The sequence below is a fragment of the Watersipora subatra genome, chromosome 3 (genome assembly GCF_963576615.1).
Source record: "Watersipora subatra chromosome 3, tzWatSuba1.1, whole genome shotgun sequence".
Lineage (NCBI taxonomy): Eukaryota > Metazoa > Bryozoa > Gymnolaemata > Cheilostomatida > Watersiporidae > Watersipora > Watersipora subatra.
Genome location: NC_088710.1, coordinates 20,598,970 through 20,622,110, shown reverse-complemented (window position 1 = coordinate 20,622,110; position 23,141 = coordinate 20,598,970). Strand labels below are relative to the sequence as shown.

At 35.2% G+C, this 23,141-nt stretch overlaps 1 protein-coding gene and 1 non-coding gene across 2 annotated transcripts in view; one reads left to right on the top strand and one right to left on the bottom strand.

Annotated features, from left to right (window-relative positions):
• The window catches only part of LOC137390190 (protein broad-minded-like), a 37,515-nt gene that overhangs the window by 9,198 nt on the left and 5,176 nt on the right, over positions 1-23,141 (bottom strand). Inside the window, exons 7-20 of the mRNA XM_068076482.1 lie at positions 20,207-20,416; positions 18,704-18,869; positions 18,245-18,385; positions 16,567-16,643; positions 15,054-15,251; positions 14,819-14,946; positions 11,718-11,916; positions 9,054-9,109; positions 8,310-8,536; positions 6,911-7,029; positions 5,714-5,833; positions 2,128-2,327; positions 1,918-2,035; positions 1,204-1,300 (exon numbers count right to left, since the gene is read on the bottom strand). Coding sequence (XP_067932583.1) covers positions 1,204-1,300; positions 1,918-2,035; positions 2,128-2,327; positions 5,714-5,833; positions 6,911-7,029; positions 8,310-8,536; positions 9,054-9,109; positions 11,718-11,916; positions 14,819-14,946; positions 15,054-15,251; positions 16,567-16,643; positions 18,245-18,385; positions 18,704-18,869; positions 20,207-20,416 — 2,056 coding nt within the window. The remainder of the gene's footprint in view (positions 1-1,203; positions 1,301-1,917; positions 2,036-2,127; positions 2,328-5,713; positions 5,834-6,910; positions 7,030-8,309; positions 8,537-9,053; positions 9,110-11,717; positions 11,917-14,818; positions 14,947-15,053; positions 15,252-16,566; positions 16,644-18,244; positions 18,386-18,703; positions 18,870-20,206; positions 20,417-23,141) is intronic.
• Positions 19,886-19,959, top strand: Trnan-guu (transfer RNA asparagine (anticodon GUU)). Its single transcript has one exon. It is a non-coding gene; the product is annotated as a tRNA-Asn (tRNA).

Sequence of the window (23,141 nt, the reverse complement as noted above, 5' to 3'; positions counted from 1 at the left end):
TTAAAACAAAATTGAAGATTACTGTTTAATCTAACTCTGGTGAGAAATGGAAGCAGGAATGACACACAGACACACTTCATAATGTTTAAATCAGCAACTGTGTCAGATTTTACAAATGTTGTCTTCTCAAATTCACAAAACTTTACAATCTCATTCAAGGTAGTTTAAGAGTAGTGTATTGTCTAAGTCTGGATAGACTGTGAACCTTTGTAGTTTCGGAGTAGTGTATTGTCTAAGTCTGGATAGACTGTGATCTTATCCTTTGTAGTTTAAGAGTAGTGTATTGTCTAAGTTTGGATAGACTGTGATCTTATCCTTTGTAGTTTAAGAGTAGTGTATTGTCTAAGTCTGGTTAGACTGTGAACTAGATTAAAATTGTTGAAATCCTGGACGTTTTCTTCAAATAAGCAGAAGCCTTAGTCTCCAAACAGCAGTGATTGTTAAATTGATGGGTTTGAGAGATTTTGATTCTGTCTGTTGATTTGAGTTCACACTTCCGTTGACTCAGCTTTTGCACACAGTATCAGTAAAAACATTTTGTTTAACTATTATCTATAATTGTTAATATGAATCATATACACATAGACAGAAACACTTTTGTTTTAAGCTGTTTAAACGACTACCTTTTTCTAGCTGTAATATTTTTAATTAAGTAATTTGACAAATTTTATTTTCTGACTCTAACCTATATTTTCAATTAAAGAAAATATAAAAATCTCAGGTCTTTGGCAGCAACACTTTTTCACATATGTGCATTACCCATAATGCCTTTGCTGCTCTTGAGTACTTGCATTTAATTCAAATTATTTTGGTATTTACACTGAGTTAAAAATAAAGTGCTTTTACTTCACATGACCGGCATATTGTCACTACTGACAGCCACATACAAACACATAAAATACACCTAATGCAGTTCTGTGACAGGGTATTTTGCTACACGTCAGCTAGGAGATATCCAATTGAATGCTAATGAGATTCTATTTGAACTAAAGTTGCCTCCCCCACTCCATCATGTCTTCAAACTATTTTTTATTGGCAGCAAAGTAAATTTTGGAGCTTCATGTCTAAACAATTTAGTCTTTCCAAGCGAGACTAAAAATATATTTGAGAAGAATTTCCATCAGCTCAACCCAGTCTCTATGAATCAAACTGATCTAAATGGAGTTTATATTTTGGTGCTTGAAAGGTTGACAATGGACGCACCTTGTTTCATTGACGATTTGCTGGCAATGTTAAGCAGGTACTCTTTCTGTGGGGTGGCAGATGTGATGAGGGGTAACTCCAGTCCGCCTGAGTGAGCCTTTAATATATAGAATTTATTGTTCACCCCTTCATTGGACTACTATGGAAAATTTCATATTGTACTAAAACTGGTGCCGTTGATTAGTTTATTAGAAATAAATAACTAACTTACAAACACAAACACTTTTAGAGAGTTGGTTTTAAATTATGCCACTTTCAAAAAGTGGCACAATTTAAAACAAATTTAAAACTGTTGATTTTTAAAGAGGAGGAGATGTGTATAAGGTTCACTAGAGGCTAAAAAAACAGCAACTTGAGTAGCTACAAATAATGGAGCAGGCATTCTTAGTAGTACATTGTGGACAAAGATAGTACATGTGGGCAAATATAATACATTGGAGGCAAAGATAGTATATTGTGGGCAAAGATGGTATATTATGGGCAAATATAGTATATTGTCGGCAAAGATAGTTCATTGTAAACAAAGATAGTACATTGTGGGCAAAGATAGTACATTGTAGGCAAAGATAGTACATTATGGGCAAAGATAGCACGTTGTAGGCAAAGATAGTATAATGTGGCCAAAGATAGTATATTGTGGCAAAAAAGAAAAAAATTAAGGATTCTACTTCCTAAAACTCGTCTATTCGCTTTCCGAGCAAAAATATAACTTACATCATTTAGGGAGTGCGAAGGAAGCACCCTTTCAGATGGCCCACCTATAATAAGAGCTCGGGCTAGAATATGGCTCCTCTCCACACTGATCGCATCAATAATCAAAGGGCCACCGGCACTAAATAAGAAGAGATAAAGGCACATACACATTAGTTATGGTAATACATATTTAAAGTATTTATTCTCTCACGATTAATACATTCAACTCACTTTTCATCTGTTGTCTGACTGCTTATGAGAGTGTCAAGCACCTTGAACTGGCTGTCAAGGAGGAGCAGTGTGTCTAAACACGCGGTGAGTGCATTGAGCAGACGCAGGCCAAACACGTGTGACTGCTCAACATTGAACAGGAAATGCATTTTATCTTCATCCTTGTTAGTGTTTATAATAGCTATCCTGTCAAGAAGTTCCTACGAACCATAAAAAGAATTGGGGGTATAACAGTTGTAACATCGGAATGTTGGATAGCATTGTTGGAACACGGGCTGTGTTAACACTTGGTTTACTTGGGTTGCTGTTTGCAAGAGCAAAATAACTACAGAGAGAAGAATTTACTGCTTGAAACATAATTTTGGCCAGGATTAGCCTCTTCAGCAAATTGAAATAATAAGGCTTACTAGCCGAAACCTTTTAAAAAGCTAGTTCACATTCGTCACCATTTAGATGCAAAAGACGTGTGATATATACGAAATTTTTTGATTTAGTCAAACATTTTCATTGGTATCATAGATTTATTGTAAGTAACCAGTAACTCGGGCGAACAAGACTTAAGCAAAAATAAAGGGCTGGTTGCATCAAATTCTAGTGGATTTTCTAAGAAAGTAAAAACATTTTTCTACCATTTTAGCTTTTCTTTATTGTTTCAGTTCATCCGACAGTCAGGATGTTTCAAGATAAAAATTGACAAAATTTGATCGCGGTTAAAACACTCAGAAGAAAAATACGTTCCCAAAAATGACATCAGTAGTCGTGTTTCCTGTTTGTCCCTCTCGTTATGACATCGGCTATAGTGTTCAAGATGGAGTGCTTCGCAAGTCTCTATTGACACTATAGACCTATTAACTATACGAAATAGTTAATAGGCCTATGACAAATTAAAAAAATAAAAATATTGACATATTTTTATTTTGTAGTTGCTCATGATTGTTGGAATAAAACTTCAAATATAGCCTCAGATGCATTACTATAGATGTTGCAGATGATTTAAAGATAGTTGGTTAGAATTTGTCCCAATATTTTTCTCAAAATGCCGTTTAAACATATGAGTACCGAATGCTGATGAAACCGCATATTTATCATTTATCAACATGAAGCACGACTGTTGACATCATTTTTAGGTTAGTCTGAGCACGTCTTTTGTCTGAACATTCTATCTGCGATCATTATTTGTCAGTTTCTATCTTGAAACATAAGGCAGTCAGATCAGCTAAAGCAGCAAAAAAGCTAAAATGGTAGAAAAATGTTTTTACTTTCTGATAAAATCTGCTATAATTTGATGTGACTAGCCCTTTTAAGGCAAATAAATACGCAATACATTAGATATCGTCACTTGCTATACATTAGACATTGTCACTTGCTATAAATAAGACATCGTCACTTGCTATACATAAGATATCGTCACTTGCTATACATTAGATATCGTCATTTGCTATACATAAGATATCGTCATTTGCTATACATTAGATATCGTTACTTGCTATACATTAGATATTGTCACTTACTATACATTAGATATCGTCACTTGCTATACATTAGATAACGTCACTTGCTATACATTAGATATCGTCACTTGCTATACATTAGATATCGTCACTTGCTATACATAAGAAACAAACGAAAAGTTGTCTGTAAATGGGAAACTGGTTCTTAACTTTGTTAGCTCACTGCAAACATTATTAGAAGAGAAATTAACCGACATGTCGGACTAATGCAAAAAACATTGCAGGCAATGTAGAAGATGACAAACGCTAGAGCAGGGCTAGCAACCGAAAATGAGCCAATATCATGACTAAGAGAGGCAATAACTTTCAAAGCATTGGCTATATGCTGGCTGAAATAATAGCAATGACAGGCATTTTAAAACGACATTGTTGACAAGCTATGACAGGTGATACCAAGCAATAAAAAAGATGGCAGACAATAGTAGGTAAGTTGAAACTGTTAGTGCCACAACTCATGACTGTCATGTGTACATGGCTGTCACACTGTACATGGCTGCCATGTGTACATGGCTGTCACACTGTACATGGCTACCATGTGTACATGGCTGTCACACTGTACATGGCTGCCATGTGTACATGGCTGTCACACTGTACATGGCTGCCATGTGTACATGGCTGTCACTCTGTACATGGCTGCCACACTGTACCAAAAACATATAATATGTGTCATGAGTTGTCACAAGACACTAGAGGTCAAGAGGTCAAAGCTTATTATTTATCTCTTAACTTCCTGTTATAAGGTGGTCAAATGTGTCTTTCAGAATGCCATGCTTTGAGGAGATGGAGGATAAAGTATTTAATCAATGTTTGTGAATTTTTGGACCCCTCCACGTTTTCTACTCGCGAATGGATAAATTCTGTTCCCAGACCTCTTGGACTTTCTAATGTGTCATGCCAAATTTTACAGTAGAAACTATGCGAAAAGTGTTGCTTAAATGTTTTAAGCAGAATACGTTGAACTTGTAATTGCTGAGTAGCTGGGGGTTAGTTATTTCACTTTTTTATTGCCATGTTTTTATTGAAATATAATTTAAAATATTGAACCTGTAATAGCTTTTAAGAGAAGTTTTCAACCAAGCTAAGTACAGTGCACTCCCTGGTTACAATGTCCCCGTAATCATTTTTTTTTCGTCTTACAATGTGGAACACGCTATTTTTTTGTCCCATAAATATGGCATTTTTTTCGCCATATGACATCAACAAAAATGTCTCTCGGAATTCAAAATTGACGGGCAGTATGCTATATTCGTTGAAATAATGAAAATGGGAATATGCTATTCGCTGAAATCCATCTCGCATTGCCTGAAAGAGATCTGATGCTCGCTCTCTCTCAGTTCAGCATATTCATTAAATGTTATATTGAAAATGAAACTGGAAATAAGTATTAAAGATGATGACAAAATTAAATTTTAGTTTAGTAAAATACATACTAAAACTTACCTCTAAGCGTGTGTTTAGTAAGCTAAATACATTTAAGTTAAGTACTAAGTTTATATTATACGTCTGCCTCGAAGGTAAGAGTCCCCTACCATACGTACTGCACGTAGTACATTGTAATGTTACATTTTATTGCAAATCATAACCACTAAATACAATAAAGTTACTATAGGTAACTATAGTTACTAAGGTTAATATGCCACTTGGTTATTAATTTTTAATATGTAAAGTACGTATATAAAATTTCGATGTTTTCTACCAGGGGGTGAAAAACAACTAGATAATTACTATGGGTTTCTAATTACAAAGACAACGCTGAAACAAATTAATATCTATACACGATATATAAACACTGTATATGATTCGATGCATAACTTGAAACATAATGAACCAATGAAAAAATAAAGTCTTACATCTGTACAGTGATAGCAAATCTCTACCTTGGTACATGTGGTATACATGTATGTACTTGAATATTTGATAAAACCAAAAAATCTGATAGTTTTGCACAAGAAGTTGTCATTGCCCTAGGGTTGTTTAGGCATGACACAGATGACAACTTGCAACAAATACAACAAGGTAGTCAAGTGATGACAAGTGTTAAAAAAACTGAACTGGTTGAGATATTGTAAACATACGATGAGTGATGACGGTCGGTCTCGGAAGGTGTACTGAGGGTTCACAGGCAGTTTCTCGCCTCCAAGCAGTTCAAATACAGAGGTGAAGTTGGAGAGGATGTGTATAAGATTGACTAAAGGCTAAAAAACAACTTGAGTTGCCACAAATAATAGAGCAGACATTCTTACTAGTACACCGTGGACAGAGATAGTACATTGTGACTAAAGATAGTAGATTGTGAGCAAAGATAATACATCGTGGACAAATATAGTAAATTGTGGGCAAAAATAGTAAATTGTGGACAAAGATAGTATGTTGTGGGCAAATATAGCATATTGTGGAGAAAGATAGCACATTGTAGACAAAGATAGTACATTGTGGGCAAAGATAGCACATTGTCGGCAAAAAGCGTATATTGTGGACAAAGACAGTACATTGTCGGCAAAGAGAGTACATTGTGGGCAAAGATAGTACATTGTCAGCAAAGAGAGTATATTGTGAACAAAGATAGCACATTGTAGGCAAAGATAGTACATTGTGGACAAAGGTAGTACATTGTTGGCAAAGATAGTACATTGTCGGCAAAGAGAGTACATTGTCGGCAAAGAGAGTATATTGTGGACAAAGAGGTATATTGTGGACAAAGAGAGTATATTGTGGACAAAGAGAGTACATTGTGGACAAAGAGGTATATTGTGGACAAAGAGAGTATATTGTGGACAAAGAGAGTACATTGTCGGCAAAGAGAGTATATTGTGGACAAAGAGAGTATATTGTGGACAAAGAGGTATATTGTGGTAATAGAGATATGCAACAAATTTAACTCTCTAACTGAATGAAGTTTAAACTAACTTAATTTATAAATTCTTGTATCATTTTATTTTCTATATTTGTGATGTTTTTTAATTTTATTTTTACTTACAATAACTGCAATGCTTCAAGAAGCTTTTAACATCATAAGTTCAAAGCTTCTTGGAGTAGTGAGGCAAATCTTTGCTCTAATTTCACATCACATCTTAGAAAATTGACATCGCATTTTGGAAAATCCATACATTAAGTTAATTACAAGGAGATCCATGATTGTACAAATCCATATTTGGTGTGAATTCCAATCCATTGATTAGAACTGTAATTTACCTTGAGTATGTGTGTGAAATGTATATATGATTGCACTTACCTATTAAGTAATTATAACTTGTTCATATGATTGGACATACCTTGTGGGCAGACTTATCAATAGCATCAACTGCCCAGACCTTGGGCTGAAAAGGAATTTCTAAGTCTTCTCCGGGCTCAATGCTGTCCCACGCCTCCTGGCATAACAGGTTCACAAGACCTATAATGGAATCAAACACCTAGCTCATTGGATGCTACATTTCACAGTACACCAACTGCTTTAATTGTTGAAGATTTGCAGGAAACAGATAAAGGGTGCATTAGACAATCCACATGCAAATCACATCATATATCTACATGCCATATAACATCATCTATTTAAGTATATATTAGGTTAAGCATATATTAAGTATATTTAACTAATTACATACATGTACATGTATATTAAAGTATGTCAAATTTAACTCTGTACAATATGTATTCAACTGATTCTGGTTTATACGAAAATAATTATTACTGAGAACAAAATTAATGGTCAACAGTTGTTAACCTTACTATATCTATTTGCCAAAGTCTAGAGCTGAGTCTATATTCTAACCAGACTTTCATGGCTAAAAATACTAACTGGTAACTTATTGTCTCATAGCAGTTTGATGGACAGAAAGTTGTTTGAATTGATTATGGGTTTTCACAGTCGGGCAATCGCTACGAAACGCGGTTTTATAACTTTTTTTAATTGTTCATCAAACAAAGTTGGGTTAACATCACATTGCACAGATTTTATACTCCTAGAACAGGTTGTGAGCAAATTTTATTAAAAAAACTCAATTTGTTCGGATTTGCATCTAATTAATTTTAGCTGAGTCATAGCTGAGTCATAGTTGAGTTATAGCTGAGTCATAGCTGGGTCACAGCTGAGTCATAGGTGAGTCATAGCTGAGTTACAGCTGAGTCATAGTTGCGTCATAGCCGAGTTATAGTTGAGTCATAGCTGAGTTATAGTTGAGTCATAGTTGAGTCATAGCTGAGTCATAGCTGAGTTATAGCTGAGTCATAGCTGAGTAATAGCTGAGTCATAGCTAAGTCATAGCTGAGTCATAGCTGAGTTATAGTTGAGTCATAGCTGAGTCATAGCTGAGTCATAGCTGAGTTATAGCTGAGTCATAGCTGAGTAATAGCTGAGTCATAGCTAAGTCATAGCTGAGTTATAGTTGAGTCATAGCTGAGTCATAGCTGAGTCATAGTTGAGTCATAGTTGAGTCATAGCTGGGTCATAGCTGAGTCATAGCTGAGTCTTAGTTTATGTGTAAGTAACAGATTAGCCAATACAGCAACCAACCATTTTTAAATCAAAACAATATTGGTATTAAAGCAACCACAGGTTAATCTTGCCACAATCCATGCTAGAAAGGCATGAGATCTGACAATCAGTGTAAATTTGTAAACCTACTGCAATCTTAACATACAAAAAAGCTTCCAAATCACCCATTTAGCACTCACCCTGTTTTTCAAACTCCAGCATCCCACAAGCTGTACCAGCTATCTGGGTGATGACGCTGCCATAGCCAAACTTCTCCAGAGAGCTGACTTGAATCTTGTTGCGATGGCGTTTACAGAGATGCTCTATGCAAGCGTACATAGCTGTTGACTGTTGCATTAGCAGCACACCCTTTGGAGTTGTCGCATAACTCAAAAGGTTGTCTTTCAACTCCTCCTCCCAGGATATTCTGACAATAAGTTGTAAAAATTAAACACTGAATTGACTAAATATCCTTTTTAATTTATAATTAAGTTTAAAAAACTTAATAAAACTTATTTTAAAAAAATTTTTATTTTATTTTTATGTGTGATTATTTCCCAACAGATATTTTGTACAAAAGAGACTATAGTCACTGATAATCAACACAGGAGATATACACGCAAGACTACACCTATATGAAATAACAAGAATATACTATATTGAAACTGTATAAGTAGAGCTAAAATAATAAATTAAATTTTAATTTAAAAATAAAATTTCCACTAAATTTTCCTAAATCAAATTTCCCTTACTGCTTCAAATACATTTGGTTTGTATTCTACCACACCACCGTGAATACAGCAGCATGAACATGCAAACAATGATTGATAAGTGTTGAATGCTGCCAATTATCTTAGTTCAGAGTCGTAAGTAGATGTCTACAAACAACCATAGTAGCATCATATAAGAATAGGAGCAGAAAGAACTTCCTGTTAAGTACGTACATTTCCTTACTAGCAGCTGACTGTTTTTCCCTAACACCGTTCAATGCTTTGGATGCCTACAATAACATGTCACATGTTTATATAAACATATAACAATCTTTGATTGTGCGTTTCAATGGTGAGAGTCAAAAGATTTATAGTTAAATCGGTCTTTCAATATTTATGGTGTCTAATTTTTAGTGTTTAGAACTTTTGTATGTTTGTGTTAAGCAATTTATGAAACGTGCCACTCTAAACCAAGTTACAATAACTGTGATCGCTTGACATTCAGTATATACATATATGGTATATATAAAATATACAAATAGTATATAATAGAAGAATAATATATAATGGAAAAAATATATTATGGAAAAATATTAGAGCATGCAAAAATAAAATTCAATTAGAAAAATAATATATAATGTTAAAATACTAGATAATAGAAAAGTAATATATATGAACAATACATATACATGGACAATAAACAATAGAACAATAACACGTATAAAAATAATATACAATGAAAAAATAATACATAGAAACAATATATAATATAAATACATATAAGTAAATAATACATAGAAACAATATATAATATAAATACATATAAGTAAATAATACATAATAGAAAAATAATATACCGGTATATAGAAGCAATATAGGCATATATAAAAATTGTATACAATAGAAAAATAATATATATTAATAATATATAATAGAATAACATATACATGCTATTTATATATAATAGAAGAATAATATACTAGAAATTCCCCTGTCATACAGCCCACGACCAAAGTGATAATGGAAAAAAGAAAGGGTACTGATGGTTGAGAAATGCAATATTAGCAGTCAAATGGCACTGCAGTGCAATAGGAGAACTGCAATGGTAGCTGCGATGGTAGCTGTAATGTACTGGGTGTTATTATGTACAACAAACAGCAATAATGAAAGGAAAAGATTATAATTATGTTTATATCTCTCCCTTGCAATAGGAGAAATGCAATATTAGAAGTGAAATGGCAAGCTGCTGTGTAATATACACAGTTTGAAAGTTGGTTGTGCTGAATGTAGAATGGTTTTGACAGCGATCTGTAACCGAAGTGAAGAAATGGGTCATGATCACAAAAACCATGGTTAAGTCGGGTGTGTGAGATTTAGAGTTATTTACACTAGCAGAGGGAGAAAATTCTCAGTTATTTTGCAAAAAATATTGATTCCAGCTTAATTACAGCAGATTTTATGGTCAATAAACTGAATGCATGTTTACCATTAGTGCGAAAACATAGTTCTGAGAAAACTGGTGTTAAAGTTTGAGAAACCAAAACCAATGCACAATTTTGTTTACATTTCAAAACGTCATAGCAACCAATATCAAGAAGTTGTGATATTTATCTAGATTTTTGTATTTATATGCAAAAAATTATGCTAAATTTAAAAATCTAAACAGATTTTAGTTGGTTGTCATAGAAATAGCTGTATATCTATAAGAAAATGTAAGCCTATTACTTAATTTTGTAGATATTAAAAACGGCTTGGCAGTACCGCGATATTGGGCACAGCCGTAGTATCATCAACAAAATCTGTAGAAAAACAATAACAGTAATATATTGCACACCGTCGGTCACTATATGCTTCGATCTTATAAATTCGAATGATTATTTTTATAATTAAATCTTATAATAATCTTATAAAATCAAATAATTATTCTTATTATTAAATATTGTAATAATCTTATAAGAATCGTTAGAAAAATATCATCATTTCCTTTACTTTCACTGCTTTGGACATCGGTTGGAATACCAAAGTACTCATTATAAGTGTCCAAAATGTCAGAATTATCTTTAAAATCGGCAAAAAGAAACGATTACTTTTCAGTACTTCTACGTTAATTACAGAAACCTTCGGTAATTGGACAATGCCATAGACTGGTGAAATATGCACGTTTTTCTCGTGAAATGCGCGCGGCTTTATGGTTCTACCATCTGTCACACGGCTTTATGGGCATTTTGTTGGCCAGTCTTAATTTTGATTAAAAAAGGCTTATCAGGTTTAAATGGCGATTTCAGGCCAAATTAATCTGTCTAGTTATGTATTATCTGATCAGATGGGTAGGTTTTAGGATATTGTCTACACTTTTCAAAGACTTGGTAACATATTTAACTAGGTTTATATGTTTTTTGTATCGTTATTATACTTAAACGACTCTACACAAAAATGGTTAAATTTTTTGATGAGATTTCGGTACAAGGGTTTGGGTACAGCGTTGATGAATAACTTTTAGGAGTTGTGTGCGCATATGCATTTATCACAAAGCTCCCAAACACACGCTTCGCTCGTCTTTGGTCGTGAGATTAATATTAAATAAGAGAAGAACAATATGCAGATATTAATAATATGATATGGAAGAACAATATAAACGCATATACACAAGTCTTCGACTAACATTTGCTTTTGCTCCTTCATACGGTTAACAAAAAATCACACACTTCTGCTGGTCAGAAAGCCTACAACCCAGCCATACAGCATGATATGATCAACTGCATACATACACTCCTACATAGAATAGCTAATTGAAAGCACCAATAAAATTACAAGAACACAAAAACCACCGATGGTGATATTGTAAGACAGGCAGCCCCCTAAACCGCGCAATACTAATAACTACATGTAGGTACTAACCTCTCTCCAAGTCTCACTGAGCACAGTGTGCAAATCGTAACCGTATATAGCCTGTAGTCCTTCTCCGTTGTTGTAAAGTTGTCTACAGAGAAAGAGATAGCTACCCGATACCAACCGAGATACTTGTCCATGAGCAGCTGGTAAAGCATTCTTCAGAGCTTTCTTACAGAAGTCGGTCAGACAGTGAGCAGCAGATGACCTGAAAATACTCAAATATTCAACTTCTTTTTTGGCTATATTTACGCCAGTCTTTAATAAACTTACAATGAGCCATATTAGGTGAACCTACCTTCGAAGATCAGGTATTGACTAAGACCAGTTATATTTAATAGTTTGGAACCATGATCAGTATAGTAAAATTTGTTACAAGTTATGTTAGAGGAATGCAAACATAGCCTGAATAACTAGCTATGCTTGCATCAAAACTGATGGAATCTCAACTCGCCCTACAGTATTTTTCGGACTATAAACCGCACCCCTATATAAGCCGCATCTGCTTTATTTTCCAAAAACGATATTAAAACAATACATAGGCCAAACCATTGTATAGGCCGCAGAACTCAGGATGGTGCTTTTTAACGCGGCAGCAACTTTGCTGTTTAAAATGGAACAGTGCCTAATGGCACTGTTTCGTATTAACCGACACTTTTTAACCTAGTGCCTAACAGAACAGTACCGTTAGGCATTGTTTCGTATTTTCTTTCACCGCTAGAAACGCACTAACAGGAGATTCTTGTTAATGCGCCCTAGCGGTGAATGAAAAAGCCACAGATTAGCCGCACCCTTATATAAGCCACATGGCTCAAACCATCAGAAAAAAGTAGCGGCTATTAGTCCGAAAAGTACGGTATATACAGAACTTATATGGTGTGGAAGTACCAGCTTGCTCACACATTGTACTAATGCAATAGAAGAGTACCAACTTGAACTATATGCAGTATTGATAAAACAGAGGAGATCAAACTCAACCTATGTACAGTGCTTATACAGCAGCGAAGAACTGACTTGCCCTATAAACACTGATAATACAATAAAGGAGTAGTAACTTGACATATATTCTGTGCTAATACAATAGAGGAGTTCCAACTTAACTGATCTACTGTGCTGATACCACAGGGGAGTACTAACTTGACCTATATACTGTGCTGATACCACAGAGTAGTATCTACTTGAGCTATGTATGATTGCTATATACACTGCAAATATGTCAAAGAAATACTAATTTCATCTATAAACAATGCTGATACGACAGAAGGGAACCAGCATGACTTTTTATACAATGCTAGCCTGATTGAGTGCCACCTAGACATATATCCATCGCTAACATAACTAAAAAGTACCAATTTCACACATCTATATTGCTAATATGAGAGAGGAGTGTTAAAGTAACCTATATCAAATGCCTAAATGGCTGAAGAGTATCAACTTGACCTATATCTATTCTAGCGAGTAACAATTTGAGTTATATACAAGACTATTATGACTAGAGGTGCCAATTTAACACACGAGCGCATGCACATGCGGGCGCATGATCACGCATGATCCCATGCGTGCACGCACTCACACACCAAGCTATCACAAAAAGAGTACCAAGTTGATTTATGCCTAGTGCTTATATACGGTAGTAGAAAATTGCAAACTTCACTTATACCAGTATATATAAGTACCATCTTGGCAAATATACAGTAATATTGTGGCAGAAACATGTCAACTTGACTTATATGCATTGCTAAAATGAGAGAGAACAACCAACTTGACCTATCTGTCATCCTAATAGGTTAGATGAATATTAACTTGGTCTAGTATCCACCATCATAATATGACATTGCTCACTTAGTCGAAATGCAGACAGAGTAGTAAGATGAGAGATTTCAATGATTACATACATGTAAGAGGACTGTAGGTGAATCCTGTAAGTGTAACATCTGATGAGTGTGAAGAGCAAAGAATAGTGATAGGAAGGAAAACATAGAACAAAAATATGTATACAAGCGGTGAGGCCTTAATAAGAAAATAATATACAGGTATTAGCAGCGTGTGTTTGCCTAAATACTTACGGCTCAATAGCCATAGATACAGGTACAGAGCTGAAACAGTATACTTGTAGTACAAACAGTGGCACAAACAAACATCAGTTTATGATCACCTCTATGTTCAAAGTCTTTGACAAGCGATTTTAGCAAATATTCGACTGAAGGTACGAAGTGATTTTCAACACATGACATCTGAAGTTTATTGAAACAATAGAACTTTAAAGTAAAACAAATTAAACGAAAGGAAGACAAATTGGTAACAAATACTCTAATTGAATGCTTGACAAATAGCGGGGTGCTCACATTCACCCCTTGACGAATGGGGTGGATGTCGGCACCCGCTATTTGAGAAGCACTTAGAGGAAGTCATGCTACTACAGAACTTCAACAATGTCAAACCTACACTTCCCTTCTCATGTCTGTAAGGTGAAATAACCTGATTATTATTTTATTAGTTTAGTTTTCCATATAACTTAGTTTTTTACATAATTGTACATTGTGTATAATTGTACATTGTGTACAATTGTACATCGCGTATAATTGTACATCGCGTATAATTGTACATCGCGTATAATTGTACATCGCGTATAATTGTACATCACGTATAATTGTACATCGCGTATAATTGTACATCGCGTATAATTGTACATCGCGTATAATTGTACATCGCGTATAATTGTACATCGCGTATAATTGTACATCGCGTATAATTGTACATCACGTATAATTGTACACTGTGTATTTGCCTCAATACTATTTGAAGTATTTATCATCATTTCTAACATGTAAAATGAACAAACTATTACTTATTGTTATATGAATATTTGCTCCAATGTTTGACGGTTTTGATGTACAAACCAAACATTAGAGTAAGTGAACCTCGTATGATGATAATTATTTTCCTCCAATCTCAGAACAGAGTGCCAGTAATCAAACTGAAAAAACCAACTTGTAAGTTTTTTATAGTTAGATTACAATAACAGTAGATTACAATAACAGTATCACAAGAATTCATCTATACCATAGCAGGTATTCAAAACTTTTCTACAAAAGGAAGTATTTACTAACCTGCTGCGTGAAAAAGTGTCACCTCTCTCTCCATACAGAAGATGTCGTCTGCCAACACTCTTCGAGGCCATTACTGAGAGAATGTCCGCTATGTTTCGCAAAGTTGCCTCCCCTGCTAGTGATCCCTCCTTGAATAAATAACACAAGAGGTTTGTCCTCCCCTGCAGTTATATTACCACAATAGCAAGTGCACTTGTAGGCCTACATAAACTAAGCGAATATTGTTAACACGTACAGGGATGCTGCTGTCTAGCCAATGAGCTATAGGCATCAACATAGTGTTGGTGACATCATCCTTGCACAAACACACTTTGTAGGTACACTCGGAGTAGCAGAGCTTTTTCAGTATCTCCGTAGCAACTATCGAAGGTTCGAATCCACCTGAAACCACAAGTTTGAGCTTTAGAAAACCAAAATATGCGGTCAAGCTTCTCTTAACGATCTCCTAAAATTTTCAAAATATGACGCAAAAATCTAGCGACTATTCAACTCTATACTTGATATAATTGCCACCATATAATACTCGACTGTTCTTGAAACATCAGCTTCCCCAGTAAAATTGAAGAGGCTAGCAAAAATCTAAAAGGAACTGTAAAAAAATGTAATAAAAAATATGTAAGCTCAGTAAGTTTAACCTTTGCCTAGTTTAAGTTGAAGTTACTACACACCCTCATAACCTCTACCTCTGTACCTACACATCACCTTACCTACACTCTGTGTGTGTATCAGGTTAGCCTGTCTTGACAAACTGTTGTTTTTGTGGAGTTGTCCTCCAGCGAGCGTGGCGAGCAAAACAACAACTTGTCACAAGACGCACTGCACCTGATGCATCAGCTGCACTGAAAGGGAGTTGTTCTCTTCCGTCTATGTGGCTTGGCTGCGATGTTATGTCAGTCGCTCCATTGGTAATCATAACGAATTTCGCGAACGAATTCATGAATTTTTGCTAGTGTACTAGTAGTACACTAGCAGTACACTACTACAGCACTAGCTATACACTACTACAGTACTAGTAGTACACCAGCAGTACACTACTACAGTACTAGCTGTAGTAGTGTTAAGTACAAAGTACATTTATGAACAAGTGTGCTCCACTAAATACTTCTACGAATACATGCTAACTGCAAAATGTTAGTAGATAGTAAATAAATTCGTATCTGCCAAGCTCTAAGTATATCTATAGATGCATGTGATTAGCTAAGTCTTTATGCTTAGCTGTCTTCGCATAGATGTCTTCTGTCTTCAGCTATTAGCTGTATTATCAAACTTTAAACAACTAAAAAAAATTTTCAAAGAAAGCTGGTCATGTGACACAGCAAAATAGTCAGCGAATAACACATATTTTCTAAAGACATAATCTCCATAAAGTTCCCTTCTTAACGTCATTCATGAAAATATATTATAGAAACTAGTACGCTGGCAGTACAGTGCGCAGTGATAGATTATCCAGTGTAATAACTATGCGTACAACTATTCCTAAATGTGAAAAGGTGGTCGGGTGGTGCAGTTAGTAGTGTGCCTAGCTGCTTAAAGGAATATCCGAGTTCAATTCCCATGTAAGGCGATCTTTTTTCTGATGCGTCAGGTTCAATTCCCATGCTAGGCAATCTTTTTTCTAAAGCTCTTAGCATGGCTTCGGACAGACAGACTTATTATCTTATGGATGGATCTTATCCATGGATCTTATTATAGTAAAGATTCTTGAGATGAACAAGCACATGAAAGTAGCTATAAGACTCACCAGTTACAAAGTTGCTAGCGTGGCCAGCAGGGTTGGTTACCAGTTCACATATGGCACATATCAACTTTGTAATAGTGATCTCATCTAAAACAAACGTGTACACCCTCAGAAACCAACTTCATAGCAATTACCATAAAATCTTTATTTGAATGCCATGGCATTCTATTTTTAAACCCTACCCCTTCAGTAACGGTCAAATGGAAGTGGCGTTCAAATAAAGGCTAGCGTTGTATTTTTCAAATAGCTCATCAGAATTTTGGGAAGATAAATTTAACCCTTTTACGGGTGAAGCAAATGTTGCCTATATTTTGCACTCTCTTTCGGGCAGAGTGACATTAACTCTTTTAGATGCAAAAAATCTGCTAACTTACCTCCAAATTCTTGTAGATCTCTAAATAAATATGCATTGGGTGTCCGACAAATATCTCTACCAGTTGATATCTATTGCTTGCAATTAACCAGCAATGATATTATAGCCTGTGGCCTTGATTTGTAATTTATTGCTTTCAACTTTTTCTTCCAGTCTAAATTTGAAGGCATATTTATATTTCATAACTGTATTTAACAATGTTCTATAAAAAAACTCATGGCACTTATCGATATGTTTTCTACAGTTTGGAGCTAAAACTAGCTTTTCATGTGCAATAGAAGAGGAGCTATGAGCGCCGATCCATCATAAGCTTTATATAAACGCAATGATGCTACCAAATATTATGCTATAAATCTACAAATTTAAAAGTTATATAATAATCTATTAAATGCTACAAACAAATATTTAAGAACAAGTGACATAAACAAACCATACTTACAATACATGCAAAAACAAAAGTTAACATTTTTAAACAAAAATATTTGCATCATTTGCTCGGACAGTTGCGTTCTGATTGTTGCTTTCCTTTGAAACGATTTTATCTTCTTCTGGCTGTTCAATACCTTCCACAATGTCTTTTGATTTCAACTACTCTTCTGCACTGCTGAACTAGTCGATATTAGTGTCCAAACCATTTTTTTGGCTGAGCAAATCTTTCAAACGTTGCATTTCGCACGAATAATGACAAACTTTAAGCCTAAAACTAGTCGTTCCATATACCATCGTAAATGTGAACCGTTTTTCCTATATTTTGATGTATCAAGATTGCGTTAAACAAGGAACCGCTACCAATCTGATACAGTTATTAATTATTTTTACGGTGCTGTCTTCAAAGTTTTAATGACAAAAACCGAAAAGCTTTGGCGTTGAAAAACGGACTTCAATACAAGCATAAACAACTAAAGAATTGTTATTGATGTAACCAAGTCCTTATTAATACGATTTTGTGGACACTTCTACTGATCACTTGCCACTATGGGTTTGTACAGATCAAAGAATGTCATAGAGGTGGTCATATGGAGGTGGCGTTCAATTAAAGGGTGACGCTCTATTTTTCAACTCTTCTCCTGTAGTAGTGTAGTGGTGGTCAAATAGTGGTGGTCAAATAGTGGTGGTCAAATAGAGGTGGCGTTCATTTAGATGTTTTACAGTATTCATGGTGAAAGGAAAACACAAAATTCATCTTTTTCGAAACTCCCAAAGCTATCTTGATTCCGACATGCAGAATATTAGCATGAAGGAGTCATTATATATTAGATATTAACATGAACACTGTAGGTTGATAGAATGTCACTGCTTGATGTTAGAAGCTCACCTTTGTAGCCTTCGATTTTAACAGGAAACAGTTCGAGACCCTGTTTATAGATAAGAATACGGCCCACAATGTTGATGGCATGTACAAAGTAGAAGTACTCCAGCTCTAGACCAGTGTAGGTGAATCTCTGCTGGTGGGATCCTGTTAAACAAGCAGACGACATATAACTAACTACCAAGCTACTTTTATCCCATGTATATAAGTGCTGTCACTTTGTACAAGTTAGCCTATAAAATCTCCTTCAAGCCAAGCTTTGTAGTATACAATACCTATTTAAACTAGCGGAGTTGTCTTCTCACGGTTCCCTGGTATGGACTATGTTTATGCAGTACCATAAAGTGATTCCATGCATATCAAGTAATGTAGTTTTGAAATGAAAAATAAAACAGAATAAATATTCTACACCCAACCTATTTGGTCTCACAAAGCCTACGAGTGATCAATGACCTTAACACGTACCAACTGTTCCTCGCTGACTTGCCACGCTCTCCGATGCCTCACTGATGAGGTCAAAGGGTACACGTCGAGACTCTACAAACTCGAGGATACTTTTCACGAGACTCTCCAAGAACCCATGCTGTCGCTTCATGACCTCAAACAGGGGCAGACGACTGTAGGAGCCATGCTGTGAAAGTGGTATCAATCATTTAGTATGAACACCTGACACTATCACTACAGATAATGGGAGATCATCATGATTAATAGCTGAATTCAACGCCTGGCTTATTTGGGACAAATTAGAATCTATGCATGTCACGGGCTATTTACGTTTTTATGGTTGTTGTTCACATACGCCCGTAAAGGGGTGTCTTTCCTTCATGTAGTTTTGAAGCTTATCTTAACTATGTGTATAGCAATAGGTTTCACGCAATGTTTATGCGGAACATCACAAAGACTGTTTTTTGTTAGCTACTAGAATTTATATTAAATTTGTATGCATGGTAGGTAAAGCGGTCAACTCCACAAGCTGTATTAATACCCAGACATATGAGCTTCTTCTTGTACATTTTGTGAAATGCATTTTTATGAAACAAGTCATACACGCGCAAAATTTAGAGTTTTTGTGCTGATACATGGGCGTTCCTTAGTTTTTTTCTCTGGTGGTTTTTTTTTCTAGTAGAGCAACCATTTGCACAGTATTGTGCATGAGAATAGGCTGGCATTTTTAGTTGGGCTGAACAATACGGCCAGGAATGGAACACAACAAGCTGCCAATAGTTATGGTTTTGTCATTATAAGAGCAATGTTTTTGCAACATGCAATATCATGATTACAAATCTCTCTTTAACTATCTATGATTCTATCTTTACTTGTTTGCCTAAAACAAAATTGGTAACTGTTTGTACATATATTTTTAACATACAATATAAAACAATTATTATTCAGCAGAGACATTGTCTGATACCTGTATGGCTCGCATTGGTTCTGCGTTGGAAACGTTTCACCAAGCTATACATTTCCAGTTTCAATAATACGGATGTCATGGTCGCGTGCATATGCGTCATGTCTTTCCTAAGCCTAGCATACTTACAGCAGTGTCCCTATACGACACTGACTTACAGCAGCCACGGTAATCAAAAATCAATCTCTTAGCCAAGTAGAGCGTTATTATCGCCTTTATACCACTGCAATAATCAGTGAGTCTCTGTGGCGCAATCGGTTAGCGCGTTCGGCTGTTAACCGAAAGGTTGGTGGTTCAAGCCCACCCAGGGACGAACATTTTTGAAACGATAGTTGCAGACTATTATTGCATCAACAGTTGCATTTACAACATGTATAACTAAACGCAAACGTCTACACTCCATTTTTAAGTTTTTGAAACTAAAATAACCATGATGGCAAACACCACAACATGGACATCACGCAATTACTTTGAACCTTTCGCAATGTCAGCCCAGTGTAATAGCTCTAAACACAATTTTCTAACAAAAACAATTATGTAATAGGTAAAGGGCAACTCACTGTCCATCTGGTGAACCACTCCGCTATTGGGTCCACAAGTGCTAGCAGATGTACAGGAGTGACATTAAGGAAAGGTTGTATTTCCATCCCTCCTCTTCCACCAACAGATACCAGCATCACCGTCTTTTCTAGTACGTCATTCAGAAAGCGTGTCTGGTAGCGCACCCAGTAGTTGGGAATGTGCTTTTGAAAGTCATTCATCAGTCGGAACTACGGAGAGCAAAATAGAGCAACACGCTTGAAACAAACATAGTCTGCTAATATTATTCTGTTGTTTATTAAATATGCAAGTGGAAATGAGAGCTAAAATGGTGATGAAACACAAATATGACGGCAAGTGGCTAGTAAGAAATGCAATACAATATAAGTAGAGACAGATATTTACTTATTACTTGGTTCGGATTGGTTGATAGCTGTCATATTGACTATACTCTTATCAATTCTGTTAACAAATTAGAGGTTTAACCTTGACATAAGATGAGACACAGTTTTGTATTTGATAACTCAGCTATGACTTTAATATAATATAAGATGAAATACAGTTTCTTATTGGATAACTTGGTTATAACTTTAATATAAGATGAGATACAGTTTCTTATTGGATAACTTGGTTATAACTTTGATATTAGATGAAATACAGTTTCTTATTTGATAACTTGGCTATAACTTTGATATAAAATGAGATACAGTCTCTTATTGGATAACTCGGCTATGATAGTTCAATGAAAATTGCAACCTGTCCGATGGGAACCACTCATTTCGACAAATCAAATATATATGAACTATTTCTCATTCATCAATTACGAATGCTATCGTTCAAAATGGCTAATGATTGTAAAGAAAAATAGTAACGATAATCATTTATGCTTCAATTTTAATTATAAACTGAATAATAGTGGTAGCTATCATTTAGCTTGTCTTTACATTAATCTGCTGTCGAAGCTGCTGTTGTTTGTTGTTATGACATAATAGTCAGCAGAGATAGTTTTTGAGGTTATTTGATGCTTTTTAAACATATTAATAACTTCTAATTAGGTCAGCCATCCAGCGGTTAGAGTCAGCTCTCTTCCTAAGGTTCTATCACATCTAAACATGTCCAAAGGAAAAGAGAGAAGTTGCTGATAAGATAGAAAACAAGAGGAATAACTCTCAAGGTCAGCAGTAGGACAAGTGTAGTAGCTCATTATATTAACAATCTGCATGATTGATTGTGAGTGTAGAGAAAAGGCTATCATATACCTATATTTTGAAGCAAATCACTGAGGTTGATCGTTAGAGAAGAAAATATATGCCAATAACCCACCGGGTTACAAATGAATTAAACATACTTATCAAATCAAAAGGAGCAGACTTTGCACCTGAGCTCTTGTTACAAAGAAATTAAGCTACGGATTAGCAGCAAAAAAATATGGAAGCGCGTCTTCCAGCTATTTTCAGAGTTGTCTTCCGCACGAATCCTAATCTAACATTGCCTGCAAGTTTACTGTCAGAGTTGTCTGCTTTTTTTGATAAACCCAAATCCTACATAACCTCAAATCTCTTGCTAGTCTATTTTCAGAGCTATCCTCCATTGCAGTCAGACTGCATTGTTTGCTGTACATCTTGAGGCAATGATCATGGACTTACCATAAAGATGGTTTAAGAAGTTAGCCAACCCCATTGTATTGGTTTAACATTGCAATGGACTATAATGTAAATAGAGTTTATGCGTAATAATTTATCAATACTACATGATTTAATGGCTGATGCTGGATTATAATTATTTAACTGGCTTTTTATTCGTTTCAATATTTAAGCTCAGCTTGAACCAAGAGATAACAACGAAATGAATTGTGAACACGTGGAGAAACAAATACATTTGGATTTGCAGGCATTGTGTTTAACAGGAAGATAGCCTGTGTAAATTTAGTTATATGCAGAAAAGCGATATAGAGCCAGCCTGTCTACCCTGGCTATAAGCTTTAACAAAGAAAATGACTGAAATGGGCTTCTAATAGACTGAAAAATACTGATACACATATTGGAGTAATCTATATAGTGTATATATATATAACTATATATATAACTGCTGGCATTTGTCTCATAAAAAAAACTATGCAATTAAAATCATGTGAAAGTTACAAATTTATTTAACTAGGTTTTCATTTTTCATTTCTCATTACTACACAGCAAATCAGCTTTAGTAGAAAGTATTAACAACCAGAAGGCTGGCAGCCTTGTCAATGATGATTTTGGAAGTTGACGAGTTCTACAAAACAATCGTCTGCAGCTTGCGAGAGAACATTGCTAAAAACTGAAGTAGCACAAACAAGTTAATTTTTTCATAGTTTTAAAATCTAAAAGTGCAACTTTGTTTGTTTGTTTTTACGCTAAATCACAGCATAACCAAATGATAGAAAAAGTAAGGTGCAATAAAGGCCCATATGCGCAGTAGCATGGTTATTCGAGGTGCAGAGCCCGAGTTAACAGATGAGTTTGTTAATGAAGAAAAGGTGGATAGTCATGGAAAACATGGAAGCAAAATAAATCAGAACAAATCTATTTCAGAGAGTCCAGCGAGTACTGCTTCAAAGCAGCTCTAAAACCATTTGAAATTTTATTGAAGGACTTGTTGTTTTTTGTTGTCTTTTTTCTTTTCATAGCGTTCATTAAATATTCTGTTTAGCTAATGGGTGTAAGTTTGCATGCCTCAAGCTATGACAAACTTCAGTATTGATGGGATGATTTAGTGTGACATTGACCAGCCTGACACCTGACAAGACATCATGAAACTAAGTAGTGTCACAGTAGACAGTTTCCATAAAACAAGATGACACTCTACACTCTACAGAGTGACACAAGACAAGCTGGCCTTAGTCGGTGTGCCATGAAACAATCTAGCACTAGACAGGCGCAAGAAAGTTGACATTAAAAAGGGTGCCAGTTGGCAGTTGTG